This window comes from Sebastes fasciatus, chromosome 14 (genome assembly GCF_043250625.1).
Source record: "Sebastes fasciatus isolate fSebFas1 chromosome 14, fSebFas1.pri, whole genome shotgun sequence".
Lineage (NCBI taxonomy): Eukaryota > Metazoa > Chordata > Actinopteri > Perciformes > Sebastidae > Sebastes > Sebastes fasciatus.
Window position 1 is genome coordinate 12,234,904 of NC_133808.1, and position 23,219 is coordinate 12,258,122.

The 23,219-nt window shown below is 41.3% G+C and overlaps 1 protein-coding gene across 6 annotated transcripts in view; it reads right to left on the bottom strand.

The window, feature by feature from the left end:
- The window catches only part of LOC141782457 (phospholipid-transporting ATPase IH-like), a 46,699-nt gene extending 26,014 nt beyond the window's left edge, over positions 1-20,685 (bottom strand). For all 6 annotated transcript variants that reach the window (XM_074658855.1, XM_074658854.1, XM_074658860.1 and 3 more), the window contains exons 1-8: positions 20,194-20,685; positions 7,621-7,743; positions 7,272-7,361; positions 4,713-4,793; positions 3,982-4,089; positions 1,481-1,609; positions 183-286; positions 9-59 (exon numbers count right to left, since the gene is read on the bottom strand). In XM_074658855.1, the coding sequence (XP_074514956.1) occupies positions 9-59; positions 183-286; positions 1,481-1,609; positions 3,982-4,089; positions 4,713-4,793; positions 7,272-7,361; positions 7,621-7,743; positions 20,194-20,232 (725 nt within the window). In that variant the 5' untranslated portion in view covers positions 20,233-20,685. The remainder of the gene's footprint in view (positions 1-8; positions 60-182; positions 287-1,480; positions 1,610-3,981; positions 4,090-4,712; positions 4,794-7,271; positions 7,362-7,620; positions 7,744-20,193) is intronic.
- Positions 20,686-23,219: the final 2,534 nt, after the last annotated feature.

Below are 23,219 nucleotides of genomic sequence, written 5' to 3' on the forward strand. Positions count from 1 at the left end.
GTACTCACCTAGCCACAGGTTCTTGTTTGTCCATGTAAATATTGATGCGTCCAACAAATCTGCGAAAAAAAGTCACGGCATAATAAAATCAAGAGGAGCAACGAGGGAAGATGCGCTTCTAAGAAGGTTGCGGATGATAATGTGTGTACACAGATGCATCAGTGAGTGTGTGTCACACTCACTTGTAGAGGTCAGGCTGTGGTTGTTCACATTCAATAGTGGCATGTAGCGAATCCACCTCCTGCTCCGTTCTAAAGGCCAGGGTATCTTGTACAGCATAATAGGTCTGAGATAGAGAGGTGGGGGAGGAGGAGGGGAAGAAGAAGAAGAAGACAACAGAGGAAAATGTCACCCGCAGCCACTAATGAGAGCAGGGTTCATTTGATTCCTCGGTCTGGCTTCCAGCAGATTTTCTAAATGACTGGGCGAGTCAGGGAGGTGAGCTGTTATAGACCGCTCCCCGGGTCAGCAGAGGACAGCATGCTGGGATGGTGAGCGCATCGGGGGGGGGGGGTTACCCTGGGGGCATGCATGAGGAGAGCGGGTGTAGTACTCTACCATACGCTGTGGGATATGTGTGTGTGTGTGTGTGTGTGCTCAGCCATGCGTATGGTGGTGTGAGTGACAACAATGAACATCAGAGGGGAAGTGAAAATGAGAAATGCCGTGCGGTGACGGTGTGTCACTTACATCAATTGTGTGTCTGTGTTCATGTTTTGATTGATAAGTATCAGGATGCAACCAACAATTGTTTTCATTATTGATTGATCAGCTGGATATTTTGAATGCGGCGTGTCTACAAACACCAACCAGTAACTGTTACATATTATACCTTAGAGATTAGAAGATATTCAGTTTACTATCACATACTGTATGACAAAGATAAGCACCATATTCTCACATTTGAAGGCTTTACATTTAGCAGACTTGTTTTTTTAAGACCTAGTGATCATAAAGCTTTCCTGTTTGGGGATCAAAGATGGTTAATCTACATTTAAAAGGTACAGTGTGTAAACATTTGGTGGCATCTAGTGGTGTGATTGCAACCAGCTGAGTACCCCTACGCTCACTCCTCCCTTTCCAATACTACAATAACGTGAGCTGCTGAGTGCAAAACCGTGGTAACGCCGTTCACCTCGCTCAGAGGCCATCCGCAGTTTCCCAAGTGTGTCGGAGAACTACGGTGGCCTTCAGGTAACGTAAAAACGTAAGGCTCTCACTACAGCCAGTGTTTGGTTTTCTGGGTAACTGTAGAAACATGGCGGACTCCCTGAAGAGGACCCGCTCCCTATGTAGATATGAAGGGCTCATTGTAAGGTAACAAAAACAAAATTCATCTTAGTTTCAGGTGATTATACACTAATGAAAACATAGTTATGAATATTATATTCCATTTCTGCTAATAAAGCCCCCAAAATGTTACACACCGTTCCTTTAAGTTAAAATATAATGAATCAAAATCCTGCACTAGTCTTGGCACCTTGTGACTGGACTCCCCGTCCAGGCTGGCAGTGGTGACGTAGCAGGTGCCATCATGGCGGCTGGAGGAGAGCAGGATGAGGTCACAGGGGAAAGTCTCGTCCTCCCTCACCACGACGATGTCCCCCACCTGACAGACAGCAGACCAGACACATGAATGACATCAATAATAAATGAGGAGTATTTTGACGAGAGCGTCACGTAAACACAGATAGTAAAAGACAAACAGACCTGCGGGTAATTGTATGTTCATCCTTTACCATTCCTTTCCCCCCCCACCCCCCCCAAAGGATTGAGAAGTTGCATAACGGATTATGCGAGCGGAGCAGCTTAAGCTCTGATAAATCCCATCTCCACGGTGACCATACACATGACACACGCTCTCTGATTTTGCATGATTAATATATTCATCATTATTCCTGCTCCCAATTCACACTCTAATCCTCTCTGTCTGATCTACGCTGGTGAGAAACCTTGGTACAGAAAACGCTGGGAGACAGACAAAGGGAGACAGAACGAGACAGTTTCTGTTTTTTACCATGTAAAATGTCTTTTTTCGACCAATGACAGTCAGTGAAAACTACTGCTATGGCGACACAAACTGTAAGACTGTGTAACCTTTTAAGGCTGGGCGGCTGTGTTGAAGCCTCATTCTGAGCTGACCCTCAACATCCCACAGAGTCTCTCTCTGCACGCTCGACAGGAGCAGCAGACGCAGCAGAAATGAGATGTACCTGCACCCATTATATACCCTCCTCCGACACAATCAAGACTGAGATATACCGCATCTATACATCTACATAGGAGGTGCTGAGCTAGACACTCACGTTATGTATTCTGACACCTCCGTTTTCATCCACGCTGGGATGATGCGAGATAGATATCTGCAGAGTAATATGCCAGCTCAGTGGAGCTGGTGCACGTTTTTTTTTCCAAAGAAATCTTCGCTCCTACATCTGCTACCAGTAATAGCACTACTGAATAAAACAAAACAATATTAATGGGTGTCTTATTTACTCGACTCTATCGTCACGCTACCATTCTTGTTGCTGTATTTTGCTGAGCACTCTGAAATCTGTCCCGAAAAACTAACACAGTTGGAATTATTCATCTCCATTATAGAGTCAGGGTTTCTGCAGTGTTCACCAAATCAAATATAAGACTTTTGAAGACCCTTTTCACACCATATAGAATAGATACAGTACACTACAAGATGTTTATGAAAACATTTGAGGCGAGAAATAGGCATTACAGTAACAGAATATTAATTCATATTTGATCAGCGCTGCCTAGTTTGACCGTTTGATCGAAGTTCGCAAGTGATTGACAGAGTGATGACAAAGTTATAAAAACATTTTTTTAATCATATTTGCTCAGATTCTACCCACTGCTGCTTTAATATCTTCTAATGCATTTTATTAAAGGAATTGAATTCAACGCTTTTGAAGACTTTTGAAGACCTGCTGATACCGTGAGAATCATTTATATAGACCAGCAGTGACCTCAAACTATTTCTAACTTCTGAAAGGTTAATATTTGGAGTACTGTAAGTAAGTACTGTACGTGTTTTTTGACAGTGTTCATTTTATTTACCCTGCTAGAATGTTTTATTTTGTGCTATTACATTTGTACATGATGTTTTAGACAACGATAATTGTAAAAAAAAAAAACATTAAAATACCAAAACCAACAATGATCTGACCCGACTAACAATTGTTAGTAATTGTTCTTCAGTGCCACAAACCTCCATTGTGGTCCAAAAGCTATTTAAAACATATAAATGAGCCACACAGCTGCAATGAGTGACATGTTCATTCACTACGATGAACATGGGCACTGTAGTTTATTTTGAGTCGAGAGGACTACGTGCGTAACTTTGCTTTAATAAAGAAGACTAAACAGGGCAGTCAACAGTCGCCTGAAACGGTAATACTGAACTCATGATCAAATGTCTGTGTTAAATGAAATCCCTTGTGCAAGACCCATGGGAAAGACAGTCTCCTTCAGTAACAATAAAAACTACTACTGTATATAAAAAAAGGCAATAATATTGCGAATAATATTGAATGTTATTGCCAAAAAAATGCAGGCTATAAATAGTATCATAAATGGGTTTTGATATAATATAAATCTAATGGATTATGAGAAATTTTCAAGACCGAGGCACAATACCGAGCAGTGATCTGCTGTTGCATCAGAATGACATAAGAGAACATCACGGGATGATGACAGGAATATCACAACTAATGAAATACATCAGTCCCGTTCACATGCCGAGGGACTGTTGCATGGTGCACCAGTGGGACACTATAATTGTTGTTCCTCTACTACAGCTTCAGGGCAATTAATTGGTGGGAAAGACAAGAGGAAGGAAACAAAGTTAGAGAGGAAGAGAAGGACGGGGGGGAGACAGTTATAGAAAAAGTGAGCTATGCAGCAGCAGTACTGTAGTGTTGCTTTGTGGCCTCAGGTGCTATACCGCTCTAATGAGGCCATTCTTACCCGTAGCTTGTGACTCTGTGTCCTCACCACCTTCCCTTGCTGCACCACGTCCACCGGACATTCGTTTATAGAGCAGTCAGCCTTGTGTCTGAGCCAGTCCTCGTAGCCCTGAGAGAGCAAGAGGGAAGCAGCGAGAGGGAGGGATGGAGAACAAGATCATAAGGGGGGGGGGGAGGAAGAGAACGCCAATGTGTTTGTTGGCAGGGGGGGAAACAGAGAATATAGATTATTGTGCGGAGAGAATAGAGGCCAGAGCATAGGAGGGGGAGAGGTGAAAGTCATACACTGTAATTAATTAGCATTGTGCTCTCTGAGTTTAGTGACCTGCTTCCTGGATTTCTAGCCAACACGTCATGTTTTAGATTTATGTCCCGGCAAAGCTCAGGCTTCCTTAGCTAGAACAGCTCTATCTATCACTGATAGTACCCCATCCCTCAGTAACGGGACGCGGTAGAGAGGATGCATCTCCCAGGGGCATGGGATCCTCAGTTAGAGTGATTAACAGAGGAGACCATTCATTATCATATTTCTCACATCACCAGACATATTCAATGGCATGTCCTTTCGCTGAGAGAGGAATGTGTATATACAGATAATAGAGCAGCCGATTGGTAGAGAGTGTGTGTGTGTTTGTGTGTGTGTGTGAGGCCGGGAGTTGGTGTGTGTGCGAGCGGGGGGATCGTTGCGGGCAATTTTTCCCAGAAATGTGAGCATGTTTGTGTGCGTCCTACCTGTTTTATTGCAGTGACAGTGATAACAAAGAAGAGGGGCAGGCCGCTGGTGACTGGGCTGGTGGGGGTGTCGATGATAAGCTGCAAGGGAGAGGAAGAGTGGGAGGAAGGTGCGGGGGGAAGGGAGGGGGATGAAGGAGAAAGGAGAAGGGAGAGGATGCCAAGTAATGCAACGCTGAGTAAGGAAGTGCAGCAGGGAAAAGCTTCTGTAATAAGGAATCAAGCACCAATCTGGCAACGTTAGAGTGTCCAAGTAATCAAATCTTGTTTGATTTCCTCCATCTGCACTCCATTCTGGGATAGTTAACTTGTGTTTTTTTTATGTTTCCTTTCCTATTTTTTTTTAGAGACAGTACATGTGCGTGTGTAGAAAGTAATAACAGCAAAGTAGGACCTTTTCAGTCAACATAAAGAAAGAGGAGTACAAATATTGCTGCTGCGTCCCATTAAGAAGGTGCAGAATTTCACATGTTACTGATACATACAGCACACAAAGCTGTGGCTCTGTTGCATTCTGGTCTACTAAGGCGACTGCTGGTAAAGAAACGGTTGTATCCTCCTCCTCCTCCTCCTCTATGATGAGTTTGTCCTTGCATGATTATTCAACATTTGGTGCAATATAGTAGCTCAAGGAAAAAGCTGCTCGTCTTTGATTCTGATTTAGACAGACAGACACTGAGCAGTACAGCACTCGTTATTTCAGGATAATATGATGTTAGCAAATTCAAATTATGTTGCTAATCCTCATCCAGGTAACCTCAAATGCAGGTGCAGGATTTCACTGTTAATCTTGGATAATTGCTTTTATTTTGAAATCAGGGAACAATGAGAGCAGGGTCTGAGCTGCCATCCGCACTCTTATGATTGGCTAGTGCACATGGCTCCTTAAAGGGCGGGTTATTATTATTTTGTTTTAGGGTTTAATATCACTCTGTAGCTTCACAGTGGTGTTCCTTATGTATTCGAATACGAACATTCAAATTTTGGTCAAAGTATGTATGTTTTAATGTAAAAAATGCTATTTTCCCAAGCCCTTCTAAAAAAAATTTCCCACGTGACCTGACGTAGGTTTCTGCATGATGACGCTGCTACATGTACAGTATATATACATCCTTATAGTTAGGGTACTAACGTTACATACAGTCATTTAGATGGCGGTCGGCATGCTCCCAGTTTGGAGAAGCAGGCAGGAGTACCGGCACGGAAGCTAAGCAACATACTGCTGTTGATGCCACGTTAGTTCAGATCAGAAAGTCACACAATAACACAAACAAACTAACTGATCGATGCAGCGGTAGACCAGCAACTCCCGTGTTCTGTGAAGTAAAATGAGTGTTTTTGTGAATGGAGTCTGGTTTGGTGGCTTTGAAGACAGTGATATAACGGCTTCAGTTCCCTGTCGTAAAGGGCTGTCTGATGGCGAAGTAGAGCGGTGAAAATATTCTAAATATAGCGTACACTCAAAGTGATGTTGATTTTTTTTAGGTGGCTAAAATAAGTTTTTCTGCTGCTCCCGTTCACAGCCGTTTTACCTCGCCGTTACCTTTCCAACAGGGAACCAAAGCCGTTTTAAGTGATCACGCTCTTCAAAGCCACCAGACTACATTCACAAAAACAGTAATTTTACCTTGCAGAATGCGGGAGTATACATACAACCCCACTTCAAAAAATCCAGAGTAACCCTTTCATTATTCATGCCCTCATTGGTTAGCTTACTGTGGTAACCTACGTCACTGCTGTTTGCTAATGGCTGAGTGGGAGGCAGCACCTTTTTACCAACCATGAGTTAATTTAAGGCTATGAGGGACAGAAAATGTCTGAAAATGCAAAAATGTGACGTACATCTATGAAACAGGTTAAACAGGGTTGTACGTGCAGCTCATATCACTGAAAGTAACAAAACCCCCCAAAATATTTTCCGCTGTTTCCAATGTTGATGCATTTAAATTCTATTACAAACTATAAGAAAAGTTAGTAAAGTAAACTCACTGACTTCTGAAATGTATCACCAACTATTGGATGAACTGCCATACATTTTGGTACAGACATTGATGCTCCAAATAAAGTCAAACAAACTTCACCAAATTAGCTGCATCGTTAGAATGTTTTCACCAGTTTTTCTGGTTCCACATATCCAATAACAAGTACGACAGCAGCAGCTAACTTTAAATAATCCTTATGTTTGCAGATTTGTGCGGCATCAATTTTAAACCTGCTTCAAAATACTGAAAAATCCAGATTCTTGGAAAATCGTCAGGAAATCTAATCTACACTATTTAGTTACCGATATATGAAAAATGGGGCAGTGTTCAGCTGTCAAACTTCTCCAGCTGCCCTGAAAATATCTTGATGCAAAGCCATGGACTTTAATTAAAACTAGGCCAGCGTTGGTATTTCTTTAGCTCAAAATGGACCCAGAAAATGCATTGTTTGTTAGTTTTGTTTTACCAAATCGACAGCTTGGAGAGTATTTCCTTAGAGCTTCAGTGTTGTGTTTTCAGATTAAACAAAGACAGGTGGAAAAATTACCACTGCTTATGGCTTTCATGAAAATCTCACCTGGACCAGAAATATGACCAAGAAGTAGAAGTTGGCGATTCTTCTGAACTGCTCAAACAAATTCTTGGGGATGAAGTTCCAAGAGGTATACTGTGGGACAGAGTGACAGCAGAATTACATTATCACGCACATAAAAACAGAGAGGGAGACAACGCCACATTATCATCCGGTCCCTCTGGCAAGACAAATGGTGATGCACAGCTTGACGAATACAAGCAAAGTGAAATGTGTCATCCTTAAAAACGTAGCCACAAAAGAGATTACATGGTTGTCTAAATATGAAACAAAGGAACTGCATGATGATAAACAATGTTGTGGCTCTGACTGTATGTGGCTGTTGCTCGCTCACCTTGGAGGAGACGATGCGGTTGTCGGGGTAACGCTGAGGGATGTAGGCCTCAGCTCCCGGAGGAGGTTCTTTATGCCCGATGTACACTGTCCGACTGTCCACCCAGATCTCCTCCCCCACACACTGACGGAGAGAGAGAGATATATGGATAGTTATAAATAGCAATACAGGTGGAGAGAAAAAAAACGGGGTTAAATCACACTGTTCAGCCTCGGTAATGTGCTGGCTTACAACTCATAAGCTATTCACTATTATTATGGAATATAACAACTAGGGCAAGTACAAATATTTCATCACGATTAAATCGCATGATTATTCATAGTTAATCACAAATGAATCGCACATTTTTTATCTGTTCAAGTGTCAAGTGTTTAATACTCAAACATGGGAGTGGGAAAATATGCTTGCTTTATGCAAATGTATGCATTTTATTTATGAAATCAATTACCAACACAAAACAATGACAATTATATTCCAGAAACCCTCACAGGTACTGCATTTAGCATAAAGAAATATGCGCAAATCATAACATGGCAAACTGCAGCCCAACAGGCAACAATAGCTGTCAGTGTGTCAGTGTGCTGACTTGACTATGATTTGCCCCAAACTGCATGTTATTATCATAAAGTGGGCATGTCTGTAAAGGGGAGACTCGTGGGTACCCATAGAACCCATTTTCATTCACATATCTTGAGGTCAGAGGTCAAGGGACCCCTTTGAAAATGATGACAGTTTTTCATCGCCAAAATTGAGCTAATCTTTGGAGCCTTATTTAGCCTCCTTTGCGACAAGCTAGTATGACATGGTTGGTAGGTTTATAGTTTCATATGATACCAGGAGCTTCACTCTAGCTTTAAAACTGAGCCCGCTACAACCTAAAAATGGCAAGTTAAGTTAAAGAAATTAGTGGTGTTACAACGAACTTGCGTTAACGCGTTATTATCTCATTAACTTTGACAGCACTAATAATAACACCTATTACACTTTGTCATCCCCCCTCACACACACACACACCTTACAACTACAATCTCTTTACAACCATCCTTTAATAAATGCAGACTGACAAATTCCAATGCAAATGTATTCATCTATTAGAATTCATTAATAATAATAATAATAATACATTTTATTTAGTGGCGCCTTTCTGGACACCCAAGGACACCTTACAAAAATCAATTAAAACATTGACAGATAAAACAATATAAAAACAACAGGACATGACAGTGACATATTTGTACAAACACATAGGATGGGTGATGATGAGTACTAGAGAGAGTAGGGCAGTTTAAACAGGTGTGTTTTGAGGAGGGATTTGAAAGATGTGATATTGTCAGACTATTGTAATATGAAATTACCTATAATGGGTTGACCCAGCCCTAACTGTAGTTTGACAAACAATTAATAATTTAAGTCATTTTTCAGGCGAAAATGACAGAGATTCACCAGTTTAAGCTTCTGCAATAAAATTATTTGCTGCTTTTCTCTATTTTATATCACTTTTATATCAATTGAATATCGTTGGGTTTTGGACTACTGGTTAAACAAAACAAGCACTTTGAAGATGTCACCATTGGAAAGTGAGATGGATATGTATTTTTTTTGTGGCGATAAATACACTATGATTAAATAAAAACAGATTATTTTAGAGATGAAAGTTGTGGCCCTAAACCAGGGAATAGCTGGATCGGATAACGGTGACAATGGGGCCGATCTATTCGTTTCATGTGTATATACTATATACATTATGTACTGGAATTTGAATTCCTGTTTACGTTTTAACCAATTTATTGCTGCATTAAAACAGTTAATTCTGAAATTGTTTTACCAAGTTGCTGGTGCACGATTTATTATTTTAATAATAAATGACAATTCAGTAAATTTATATCTATGTATTTATTTGTGTTGTAAATTTTGTTTTACAAAGTTAAGAAAGCAATGTTTAAGTCAAGCCTGATGTTGCCTTACACATAACAGAATGATCCCAGTCACTTCCACACAGTGAGGCACACAGCTTATCAATTAAACACTGGTATCAGATCGGTACTCGGTATCGGTATCAGTATCAGGACTGAAAAAGTCGGATCGGTGCACAACACCAAATAAAGTTCAAATGAATTAGGAACGAGTGAATTATGCAGAATCTTACCCAACAGTCCTGGATTAAACAGCCAACAAACAGAATGTTACACAAGACTGTCACACGACTTCAGACACTTCTTTTAACAAACAACCTCACACAGACCAGACCGGCCCGACTGAACGATGAGTCTATGTTTGTTGATGTGTGTATGTGGGATCGGCTCTGAGTCACACAAGTGTGGATTTATCTTTTCACCTCTTCCTGCAGGACCTCTCTGCAGTCTGCTCCGTCCTTCCATTACTCCTCTACACAGATCCAAAAACAGCACTGCTGGTTTTACTACAACAGTCCGATGCCTTGATACGAAATAATGGAAGCACATTGGATCGTGTGCACGCAAACCTCCATCTCAGTTCATCTCTCATCTATATTACATCTAAGTAGCTCCCCAGGGACTAACAGAGTGCATTCTGGGAGTTTAGCGCAGCACATATTTTTTCCCAAGGTGTCCTTCATCAAACGCTATCGTGGAAAGAGAGCTCTCCAAGAAAAGACAAGGGTCTAGAGACCACGGCATTCAGCTGTTTGTTTCCATCTGGCTTCCTACGTGGGTCCTGAAGCTTTGGCCTGAGTGGGCAGTGTGAGCGTAGCCTTTGGCAAAGCCGCCCGCCTGACACAGCTCAAAGCAGAAGTGTTGACCATTAGCGAAAAGTTCTGGAACAAGCACTTCAGTGATAGCAGCGCTTCACTGCTTAAAACGTCCTCAACATTTTGGCAGAGCTGTAGCTCATCACTGCCAATGACCAAATCTTTTATTGTTCAGAGACAAACCACTTCTCCTCGGTAACCTTGTAGATTCAAAATCCATATGTTTTCAAAAGTTTAAACGGGGATACTAGTATAAAATCATGAAGTTTGGACACAATATCACATGAAGTCTGCAATAAAAGATGCTGTCAAAAACTCAGAGTCACAGATCTAAACTTATCCCCTGTCATCAACAGGCGCTTGGCAGTGGGATAAAAATAGACACGGAGCCAACAGTGTCAGCCGACTTGAGACCCCTCCAAAACATTAGGGGGGGCAACATGACCCAGAGAGATACAGTGGGATGGAAAGTGAGGCGGAAAAAGAGTAGCAGCCAGATTGAAGTGGAGCGAGCAGCAGGAGACTGAGGAGGACAAAAGAATGAAATGATGACAGAGTGAAGGTTCAAAAATAGAAGCTGTAATTGCCGAAATGTTGACCAAATGATGAAGCACTAGTGTAACTGAAAAAAACAAACAGCTAAAAACACTCACAATCTGCCGTAGGGATAGAGAGTGTCATGTTGGTCTCAAAACAAAACCGTGTCAAAAATAACTCCCTTGGCTATTTTTTTTAATTAAAGCAGCAGTAGGTAGAAATGGAGCAAATATGATTAAAAAAAGTTATTTTTATAAAATGGTCCCTATATCCTGACAGTAGTGCATGAGACAGGTAATCTGAAAAAAAATCATGTGCCTCCGTGTCCTCCGGTGCTCCTAATGGCATCTGCAAGATTTCACAGACCGGAGGAAAACAACATTGATTCATATTTGATCAGCACTGCCTAGTTTGACCGTTTGATCGGAGTTCACGAGTGATTGACAGCTGCCGCCGTTGAATGAACAGCCAATAGGAACACTCTCTCTCTGAAATGACCTGTGATTGGTCAAAGTCTCCTGTCACAGAATAGATTATTTAAAGCCTGAAGACAGAGCCATGAGGAGGTGCAGAAGTCTAGTTTTCTCTCAGAACACTTGAATTACAATATGCTGAAAGGTTATTATGGAATATTTGCCCAATGATGCCAAAAACATTCTGCCTACTGCAGGTTTCATTGATTAATAATCTAATCTTTAAAATGTAAAAAAAAAAAATGGCCATCACAACTTCCAAATTCCAAGATGACATCTTTAAACGTCTTTCATCCAACCAACAGTCCCAAGCCAAAGCTATTTGGCAATTAAAAATGATAAAACAGAGAAAAGCAGCAAATACGGGAAGCAGGAAACCGGCTATTTTTTAAGATAAGACTTTGTACAGTTACAATGCAAAGCGGGAAAGAGTGCAAATAAACATAATATTAACAATAAAGGGTATCAAATGTAAACAGGTTCACGGTAAGTGTCATAAATATAGACAGGCTAACAGTAAGGTGCAAATTCAATATATAAACATGCCTAAAGTAAACAGTTGACAGTTTTTGGCATAATTGTCTGATAAATGACTGCAATGATTAATCAATTATTGATCCATTAATTGATAAACCAACTTATCATTCATCACTGGTCCTTGTTAAAATCATGATTATGATACAGCATATCCACTACATTTCACTTCTACTTCTATTCAAACATTTTCCTCCTAAATCCACAATTCTCTGATTCGTCCCGTCATATTTCTATCTGCACCGTTTCCTCTCTTTTGTTCCCTCCACCTCCTGGCAAGTGTGTGTGTGTCACACCCTGTCAGTGTGACTGTGGGAGAGGGACGGAGAAAGACATGGAGAGATTGCATTGTGGTTTGCAGTTATCTGATCATTAATCCTCACTGATCCGTATCAACCCCCGGTCCACTGTTCCCTCTTCACTCCACTGCTCCATCAGACAAAGTGGCTGGCTGGTTGGTTGCGGGACATGGAGGCTTTGTCTTTATTAACAACACTGGAACAGCCTCTTAGCACAGAGGCTGCTCTTACATCACCATCAATCATCAACTATGACAAGATGGATTTGATAACAGCAAAAATCTCACCACTGCAACTTCTCCTTTCATGTGTGTAGTGGTGCAACCCTCTTGGGGAGATGGTTTTCAACTGTTTGAACTCTGGATTCAACATGAGAGAACAGAAGCAGGTCTGCTATATTAAAGGTTTAAAATGCTGCTTTAAAAGCCCAGACAGCCTCTCTAGTTCAGACTTTTTCCACTGGATTAAATGGATGTGCATATTTTCATTGTGGGAAAGCAACCCCTGACCCTGGCAGTGCCATGATCTATTCCCATGATGCAGCTTCTTTCTACCGCAGAGGTGTAATAAAAGGTATACACCATTAACTGGCCTGATTAAATGGTCGTGTCTCATCCCTCCTCCACTGTCCCACCACGCTGCAGCTGCAGAAGCACACGGCATGTTGAGCAGGTATCCCTTATTAACTCACAGATCAAATTTCTCTGATTGAGCTCTTCCTTAATGAACTACTCATGTTAACTGGACAGAGGATGTAGAAACATCAGGATGTGGTAGCTTTTTAGCCCATAGAGTATCAATTTAAGAGTCAATGTTACGGGAATATATTAAATAATAATTGTAAAAAAAACAACAAAGTTTTTCCTTGAGAGCATTTAAAGCTGGGGTGTCAAACATAAGCCCAGAGGGCCAGAACTGGCCCGCCAAAAGGTCCAATCCGGCCCACTGGATGACTTCCAAAAGTGTGCAAAATTGCAGTGATGTCGTCAATTGCAATTTTTCAATAAAATACACAGCTATCCCTATTTGTCCAAGTGGACACAGTGTGTCTGGTTTTCCAAGAACAATGGACCAGTTCCTATTTCTAGCCAGAGGTAAATGAGAAGCCAGTGTGCTTGGTGTGTTCACAGCACCTTTCAGTGCTCGAGGACTATAATATTCGGGGCCACTGTCAGACTTATCATGGTGAAAAATACAAAAACTTGCAAGGACAACTGAGAATAAAGAAAATAAATTAAATTGGCAGGTTTGATGAAACAACAGTCTGTTTTTACTCGTGTTCATCATTGGTTTTGTAAATGGATTGTTCATTAATTACCTCCGCCAAGGCCAAAGGCCTAGGAAGGAGGTTGTGTTTTCACAGGCGTTGGTTTGTTTGTTTGTTTGTTTGTTTGTTTGTCTGTGAGCAGGATTACTCCAAAAGTTTGCGGTGAATTTGAATCAAATGTTTTGGAGGGGGTGGGGTGTGGCTCAATGAACAATCCATTAGATTTTGGCGGTGATCCGAATCATGATCCGGATTCAGGATTTTTTTTACGGATTCCAATCAGCCAGAACATTAAGACCTCTGGGTATAACACATGCACAGTGTAACTGATGATGCGTTGATGACGCATGACCCCGCCTCGTTCTGAGAGCAGAGAGATACGTGTGTGGATGTGTGGAGCTGCTGGCCGTCCGCGGTAAGAAAGAAAGAAGCGGTAGATGACAGGATCAGAGACAACGTAGTGTAACATTATACAGACATAACAAGGCTGCTGAATGAGAGAGGCATCCGCCGATACGTTACACGGAAACACACCGTGTTAATAATAAGCCGACCACCTCACGGTATCGCCAGCTGTGAGCTGTGATCTGTTTTTAAAGGCATACGTTGGCGGAGGTCTGAGCCATTCCAGTGCAATAATAGTTGTAAATGTTTTCAAAATGTACTTGTACTTCTTTACACTAAAAGAAAAGAGAAAAAAAACTGGAGGTGTTGTTTTTATAGGTTATTATGCAATGGTTTTACTCGTCCGGCCCACTTGAAATCAAATTGGGCTGTATGTGGCCCGTGAACTAAAATGAGTCTGACACCCCTGATTTATAGTGAATGCATGAAAGTTAGAGACCTGGTTGCACCAGCTCTTTGTAAGTTCAAACTTAGCGTGTTTACTAAATGGACGTTTACACATCCCTAATGGGTTACACCACACAAACTAGTTTTCATGTAGAAATTAGTCATCTAAATTAATACATATTTATTTTTGATATTGATGATATTTTTTATGTTATTTTTAAGTTTTATTGGTGCATTTCAATTGAATAAATCGCTAGTTTTCAACTAGTTTGAGATGGGTTTTACCTAATTTATGAATAGCTGGTGCAACCCAATGGTATGAGCCAAGTTTTATGGATCTAACAGACAGCGTTTCTTTTACACTACATTCAAATGAGAGAAAGTAGCACAGCTGCCAAGACAATCTCTCCTGGGGACATTTAGGGTACAAATATTAAATTATTTCAACATTCTTAATAGAAGCTGTGAAGTTTGCCATAACATTGAGCAAAGATAAAAGGAGCCTTGGGACCTTGATCAGCTGAAAATGAAGGAGGCTACCTGTTCAACATGCACTCTACTCATTTGCCATTAATCACCATAGCAACACAGTATGCATCAACAGACAGCTACGCTATGTCTCCAGGTTCATAAGGCAAAGGACCACACAGAGAGCATCATTAAGTATAGACTGAACATCAAATATGTGGGATTTTCTCATTAATTTAACTGGGTTTAACAAGAGATTATAAGTGTTACTGTTCCAGACAATATTCTCCAGATCTTCCTAGTGCTTTCATTTGGTTCAACTAGGACTTCTCAGACCGTATTCTCTGTGGACAATCCTTTTTTTGGAACAAAGCAGGATGAAAGAGTAAACATCAAAAGCAGCAGTGAGGACGAAACTAATGAAGTAAGGAGAGGGGACGTAGCTCACGGGGAAAGGAAGTGCCACTCGCTGTTATAATGATTTATTATTAGACAATAATATTTTGGAGAAATTGCTACACGGGTGCAGACAGAAAACACACGTGCCAGTATTTTGGTTCGAAAATTTAAAAAAAAAATAGTGACCTTCAGCCTGCACATACTGTCTCAACCACGGACATTGATGACGCAAATATACCTGCAAAAATCAAAGGATAAATATGAGAAGATTACTATAAAATGACAACATTTGTATTCTGTTGTCGCCCCAGCTTCCTCTCCCACTTGACTTGCTGTGATCCAACTGTTACATAAGTCTTTAATCCAGCTGTGCTACTTCTCCTCTCCCCTCCCTCTCTCTCTTCTTTCCTTTTCTCCCGCCACCGTAATCTGAAACCTATAAAAGAAAACCCTCTTTCTCATTTTATATGCTTTTTAACACCGACAACAAGCGAACACAGGCTGTGTGTTATAATGAAACCTCTCTGTACAAGGCACGCTGCGGGACACTAAATAATTCTTATGAGCCGGCACACCGATGCATGGCTGTTTTCTCTGATATACACACGGGGCCAGCGGGCAAAGCTTTGCTCAAACACAAATCCTGTGTGTTTTTGTCACCTACAGCCTCGGCCTCTCCGCCAGGGCCCTATCTCTGAGGGGGCGGCGGCGGCGGCGGTGGCCAGGAATAGACTGCCCTTAACTGTTTGCAGCAGCTAATGTAGCGAACAGTAATCTAGCAGGTTGAGTTCTGCCTTTCAACACCAGCCAGGGGACTCAAAGCTGTAAAGTTGCTAGAAAACCTTTCTAAAGCCCTTCAGCACTCCGGGACTCTGCTGGTGCCCATTTGATCAAAGGGAGACGTGGCTGGCCTTTCTCTTTTATCTGCTGAGGTTGTGAGAGGTCTCTGCAAGAATAACAGTCATATATTCATAGATAAGATGTAAAGATGGTGAGGATAGAGGGGGGACAAGCTGAGGACAGAAGAAAGCAGTGGCGGATATAAATCAAGATGTCGTTATCACAAGAGGCTGTTTTGTGAAAGTGAAAAGGTAAACTTTAAAAATAGGAGAACATATTTTAGCCCCTATAAGGTATCTTTAATATGACCACCGGCATCCTTCTTATCCAGACCATGACCTCATGCAGTGCTCATGCTTTGCGCCACTCGCCATCGCTATTATTATTACCAGACGACCAAAAGGCACCAAAGAGAAGAGAGTGGAGACACATATAATACACACACACTCCTATTATAATGTATATCTTATTGCATGTATGCTTAGCCGTTCTTTGATGCCAACAGAGCAACAAAATATCCCATTTAAACTTCACGTACTGCAAAACACCTTGACACCATATTCCTCTTCACAAAAACTATTTACTGAACTGTACAGGCTCAGAAAACAGGCTTATAAGCAGGACAGAATGCACTGCCTTCAGAAAATGACATTTCCTTCTCATTATTAAGTGCTGTACTGGATAGATCTGAATGACTGTCTGCACTTACTAATAAAGTATCACAGTTTACACTCACTTCACAGTGAAGGAATCAGACAAAACATAATCAATAATAACAAACACAATTTGTTTTGAACAGAGCATCCTGAAGAATGTACGGCCCTTCTGTGTTGGATGTCAGGAATTTTTAACATGTCTGCTTCCTTAAAAAATCTATCACTTGTTTTTAGTTCCTATTTTTCAATGTCAAACATTGAACGTAGGGGTGTAAGAAAATATTGAAAATATAGAGTATCGCGATATTACAGCCCAGTCGCACAGCAGTTTGTGAAATAGTCACAAAATTGAATGTATTGTTTCGTGTACATGAACACGAATTTCACTTTTTTTCCGTGATGGTCAGCAAGAAATCAATTCATATGTAATCCACATAATTGTGAACCGGCAAAAATGGAGAGCGGCAAATGACACGTAGGGAGGACGTCGGGGTGGATTGGTCGGTCAAAAAACAGCGGACTTTTGCCCAGGAGTCCGCTGTTTGTGTCCCGTGTGAAACTACAAATCAGGGTTGATTTATTTGTCGCGTAACTTCAGTACTTACAGCACATCACACAGCGGTATCAAACCCGTGACCTTTTCCTAAAGCTAACTAAGTTGTTTTGGTCACAAAACTTCCGTACTTAAGTCAATCTATTCCTAAACCTAACTAAGTAGTTTTATTTTGAAAAGACAGGTGAGGAAATCGACACCCCCGTCTCATGTTGCTGGAAATTTGTAGGAAAACACATGAAAAAAGGGAAATTTGTGTCTATGTACACGAATCAAATAGATTCAATTTGGTGACTATTTCACATTTGGATATTATATTTTGCAATACTGCATCGGTTCTCAAAAACACTTTTTAATTAATAGTTAACATGCAAAGATTAACTCAGTCAATACTTTATTTCATTTGCAAAGAGATGCGTCCTCTCAGTGTATGTGTCCTCTCAAAGTAGTGCTATGATGTTGGATGTTACAGGGACTGTGATAAATGTAAATACAGATCCCACTGTTCTGACTGCATAAAAAAGTCATCTTTTTTTACTCAGATTTCATGCATATGGTGGTGTATTATTTATACTATGACATTTTTCTTAAAATCAGATTTTAAAAAAGTCACAATATACCGCCCTGCATCGCAATATATTGAATTGTAACCACTGTATCATGATACGTATCGTATCGCCAGATTCTTGCCAATACACAGCCCTAATCTTCACAATGTTTGTTCGACTGTGTAAACACCTCAGACAACAATGGAAACAACTCCAGGACTTTATAATTATATCCCCAACAAAGTCTAATATGTTGTACTTTAAAAATACAATGCAATGTTGTCACTGAAACCAAATTAAAACCAAGCATAGAAGAGTGTGACATAAATGAAAAACGTTTCCCTCACACAAAAAATACATCAAGGACAAGTAACAAGTCAATGACAGGGCGATAACATGGGAACAACGTATGAAGTGAAAGACTCATAAACTTGCTAAGTGGAGTAAAGCGGACTAAATCAGATCCTTTCATGGCTGAAGAAGCTTTACTAATTCAGCATTTATTATTCTTTTAATCACAAAACTGTGAAAGTAATAGAGGATGGCTATTTGGGCAGTGACCTTGATGGGAGTTTACTGCTCTCTCTCTCTGTCCAGAGAAAAGGCTCGGGCCGGGCGCCTTGCTTATCACACGTTAATCACCCTGCATGATGTAATGTTTGTTCTTCTATGTAGCCTCATTAAGGGAGCAGCTGTTCAGAATATGGCAGGGTTAATAGAGGGTGATACGCAAGTAATAGGAGGAGCAGATATACATCTACCATCCCTCCGATTCTGCATCAATATCTGGATAATTGAATTAATGATTGATTCCTTGTCTGCTTCATAAGAGTGAGGAAGCAAAGGGAGAGGGGGGGAGAGATGAGGGGCGTGTTCATTGACCCATCCCTCCCTCCTGCCCTCCGCCTCACCCGTGGATCTGATTTCCCCTGATATTATAGCCCTGATGGAGCATCCGTCAGTCCCTACACACTGTCACCAGACACACACGCTCAAGCCTGACGAACATACATAAATAAGCACACACACACACACACACACACACACACACACACGTTCGGACTGATAGTTATCTTCACAGCACCTGAGCCAGTTTTAAGGTCAGGTGAAAGGGTCGCAGCAGACTGTATGTAGCAGATGTGACGATACTCCAGAGGTGTCCAGTCTGATGAACATCACCAGACCTGTCAGAGTTGGTTCCCACTAGACACTTTATTCTCTAATTCAGCCGCCCACCAACCAGCTGCTTCCTGCTCTGGCTGATAAGCAGACACTGCTGATGATGGCACCGGCAGGCCTGTTCAGACCAGACCAACCGGTAATGTGGTTACCCAGCTCACCATCGTTTACTTTATTATTACGGGGACATTTCCTGCTAATTGCAAATAATGACGAGGCCTTGCTGGACTCTCTATTAAAGACCTATTGTGCTTTTCCCCTTTCCTTTACTGTGTTATGTAGTTTTTTGTGCATGTAAAAGGTCCGCAAAGTTACAAAGCCCAAAGTCCACTCCAAAGGGAGTTACTCTCCTCCACAGAAGCTCCTGAACTGCCTGAAACGCCTTGCTTGAAGTCACACATTTTCTTCTGCAACGTGGCGATGTCACCAAGTAACACATTTGCAAATTACCTGCCTATAGCAGCTAGTCTGGCACACCCAAAAACAAAACTAGTTAGAGCGGAGTCAGAAGAGTTTGGTTCGGTTGACCAATCACAACAAAGTGGGCCAGCTGACCAATCAGAGCAGACTGGGCTTTTTGGGAAGGGGGGGCGGGGTTCAGACAGAGCGTTTCAGACAGAGGATGAAAAGAAGTGCTGCAGCATAGCCGGTATGAGGATAAATAAAGTGTTTTTTGACCATTAAAGCATCTACACATGTTTTAGTAGAACTCTAAAATACAAGTATGCACCTGAAAAATTAACATAATAGGTCCTCTTTAAAAGTGTTTTCTACTGAGAGTGACAACTTTAAAGCCCCTGCACAAAGTATCACTCTTATCAGGCTGGAGGTGAACACAGGCAAGTGTAAAAAATCAGTGTTGCAGAGTCCCAACAAGTCCCGCTTGGGATTTATTACCTCTGCAGAAGACCAGGGGAAACTGAGAAAGCCATGAGATGGTTGATAGTGTGTGTGCATGCATATTGTAGCTCACCAAAACAATTTAACTGGGCCAGCCAAGTTCATTTCTATTCTGCACATTCACCAGCCATCACTGCATCTGTACCTACTGGCACATTCTCCATTCAGCTGCACAAAAAAAACATTGTAAAGCCCCCACAGTCAATGAATGGCCTGCCCAAAGCAGCCTGGGGTGAAATGTTTACCATTGCAGATGAGCAAAGTGTCCATCATCAAAGACAGTGGTGTGCAAGTTCATTCCCAACACATACTGTATATGGTAGAGAAACATAAATGTAACATGCACTTGCAGACACAGAGCTACAGTTGTGACAGTGTTGACAGACGAGGGGGCCCTTACGTATCTGCTGATGATGTTCCGGAGCTGGGTGAAATCCATCCTTGAGACTAAACTGTGACAGAGACGTTCAGCTCTCCTCGGGTCTGCGTAACCGCTACCTAACGTGGATCTTTCCACCGGTATCCATCATCGCTCACCGCCGCCACCGTGTCTGTGATAGCGAGGAGGAGCAGCGGTCTCTCAGTCGGCTCTTCTGATTTTCATGGCATCCCCGTGAAGAGCCATGCAGCGGCTACCGAGCGATTACAACGAGCCGCACTCACGCTGCTGCTGCTGGCTACATTTCAGGAGCAGAATTTCACCCGCATGCAAACCCTCCAAAAACCTCTGTGTAGTCTTCCCCTGGTTACTCCTCGTAACAGTTTTTATTCTTGCAGCAGACGGTCCCTCATGGAGGCTGTCTGTCTGTGTGTCCCGCTCTGTGTTGCAGCGGTGGCCCTCTCTACTCGGTGTAGCGGCAACACACAGCGCTCACACCGTCAGATGACTACGCTGCGCAGGCGCACTGGGGGCTACTCCTCTATACCTCTTCTGTGGAGTATATATCTGCACTGTGAGAAATAATTACATCCACATGCATCAATTAAAATCATGCAATCAAAGCCAGAACATTATCAAAAAAATCTTAGTTATTTTGGTTTCAATCAATCAATCAAACCCAAAGTGCTTTACATTAACATCAATAAATAACAGGAATAAAAACATAACATATCATAAAATCATAAAAAGGTGCATAAAAAGTACAGGAAAAATGTCACTGGGCTACTAGGTATTAAAAGCCAATCTAAATAAAAAAAGTCTTGAGTTTAGGTTTAAAAAGTACTAGGTCAGTGACAGTGCGTATATCAGGGGGTAACTTGTTCCATAGTTTAGGAGCAGCAACAGCAAAAGCAACCCCATAGCTTATACCTCGATGCCAATGCTAGGAGGGCTTTTTGAAAAACTTGAGTCATTTTTAATACATACCACAGTGTAAAATACTCAAAATACTTGAAAAATGCCCTCTAGAGCGCCCTTCCAGTGGAGAAAACGGTATAAAGTGCCCTCTTGGATGCCCCTATGGTTGATAAAACATGATAAAGTACCCTCTCGGGTGCCCTTCCAATGGAGAAAATGGTACAAAGGGCCCGCTTGGATGCCCCTATGGTTGATAAAACATGATAAAGTGCTCTTATGTTTCCAGTGGAGAAAACAGTATAAAGTGCCCTCTTGGATGCCTCTATGGTTGATAAAACATGATAAAGTGCCCTTATGTTTCCAGTTGAGAAAACATGATGAAGTGCCCTCTAGGGTGCCCTTAAAACTGAGAAAACATGATGCAGAGGCATATAGGCTGCCCTACATGCTAGAAAACTTTCCGTGCGTGGTGCCCCACCGCATGCAGCTGGTGCCCCTTTTATTTTTTCGCCCCTGCCCCTAAAACAGCCTGTCAGCCATTGCGTCGGAGAATAAAGTAGAATACAATTAAAATAGTTAAAGTGGCAGTAGGCAGTATATCTTTGGTATCATTGGGCAAAAATTCCATAATAACCTTTCAGCATATTGCAATTCAAGTGTTCTGAGAGATAACTAGACTTCTGCACCTCCTCATGGCTCTGTTTTCAGGCTTTAAAAAATCTATCATTACCATTCCTATTGGCTGTGCTCCGGTCATGTGACTGGTGCTTGCCGTTCCTTCCACAGATTTCAACATGGCTGCTGGGTCACAAACTTTCTCATTTTATAGTTAAAACATGCACGACAAGATGATTCTGAAAACATTTGAGATGAGAAATAGGCATTAACGTAACACAATATTGATTTATATTTGATCAGCGCTGTCTAGTTTGACAGTTTGGTCGGAGTTCGCGAGTGATTGACATCCGGCTCTCATAGACAGCAGATGGACAGCAGACCTCAGATCAGCTCTTACTGCTTGTTTTCCTCTGGTCTGTGAAATCTAGCAGGTGCCGTTGGGAGCACCGGAGGACACCAGAGGACACAGAGGCACATGGTTTTTTTCAGGTCACCTGTTTCAAGTACTACTGTCAGGATATAGCGACCGTTTTATAAAAAATAATTTTTTAGTAATATTTGCTCCAGTCTCTCCTACTTCAGCTTTAAGTACAAGTCCATTAGTATTGTACTCAAGTCCAGTACTTGAGTAAATATATTAAGTTAGTGTGCCCAATGAATTGAATGTCTAACTCTTTGTTGTAATTGTTGTATGGTGATTCTATATATATCATATATAATACACGTAACAGTATATTTAACCTCTGAGTATATTTAGGCAGAGACACCACATGCCCTAAATGCCAGCCGCTTGTTTCCACAGCATACTCTGACCACACAAGCACACACTCTCTCTCATGTGTTGCACATACACGCGCAGGAAAGTCACTGCAATATTTATACAACGATAGTAATAATCCTACAAGACACATATCTGTGCTCAGCAGTGAGCTTGTAGTGTAACTCACTGTGTTGTAATTGTCCTTGGTACCATTTTCCCAAACCCTTTATAAGCTAGTAACTAATGGCTTTATTAATGGTTAATTAATATGCTTTAGTTATACTAATTTGGAATACTAATTTTGGATTAGAAGATTCTGAAAAATCCCTTTGGCTGGTGTTTATGTGGTAATAGGGCAGTTATAATCCATTGATAAATGCTAATGTGTCTCTCACTTTCTAATAAGCCATCAAGTCTGTTGTTTTAAGTGTTCATAAGAGGTTAATTATTAGATCATCAGATTATATCAGCCGTTTTGTAGAAATACAGTAAGTGCTCAAACAGTGCAGTCAAAGAGTATTTTTACAACCTGACAACCCATAAATTGTTATTAATTGCTTTTAATGGAGAATTAGTAAATTATTTAATAACCATTAACAAAGCCTTTAGATAGGTTGCAAACTATGAACAATTATTTTTCGTTGCCACACTTTTCCATACGTTAGTTTAAGCATATTGATCAGAAGTTTATTTGACACAAGGAAGTGGAAATCATATACAACTACAAAATGTCAAAGATGACAATATAAAG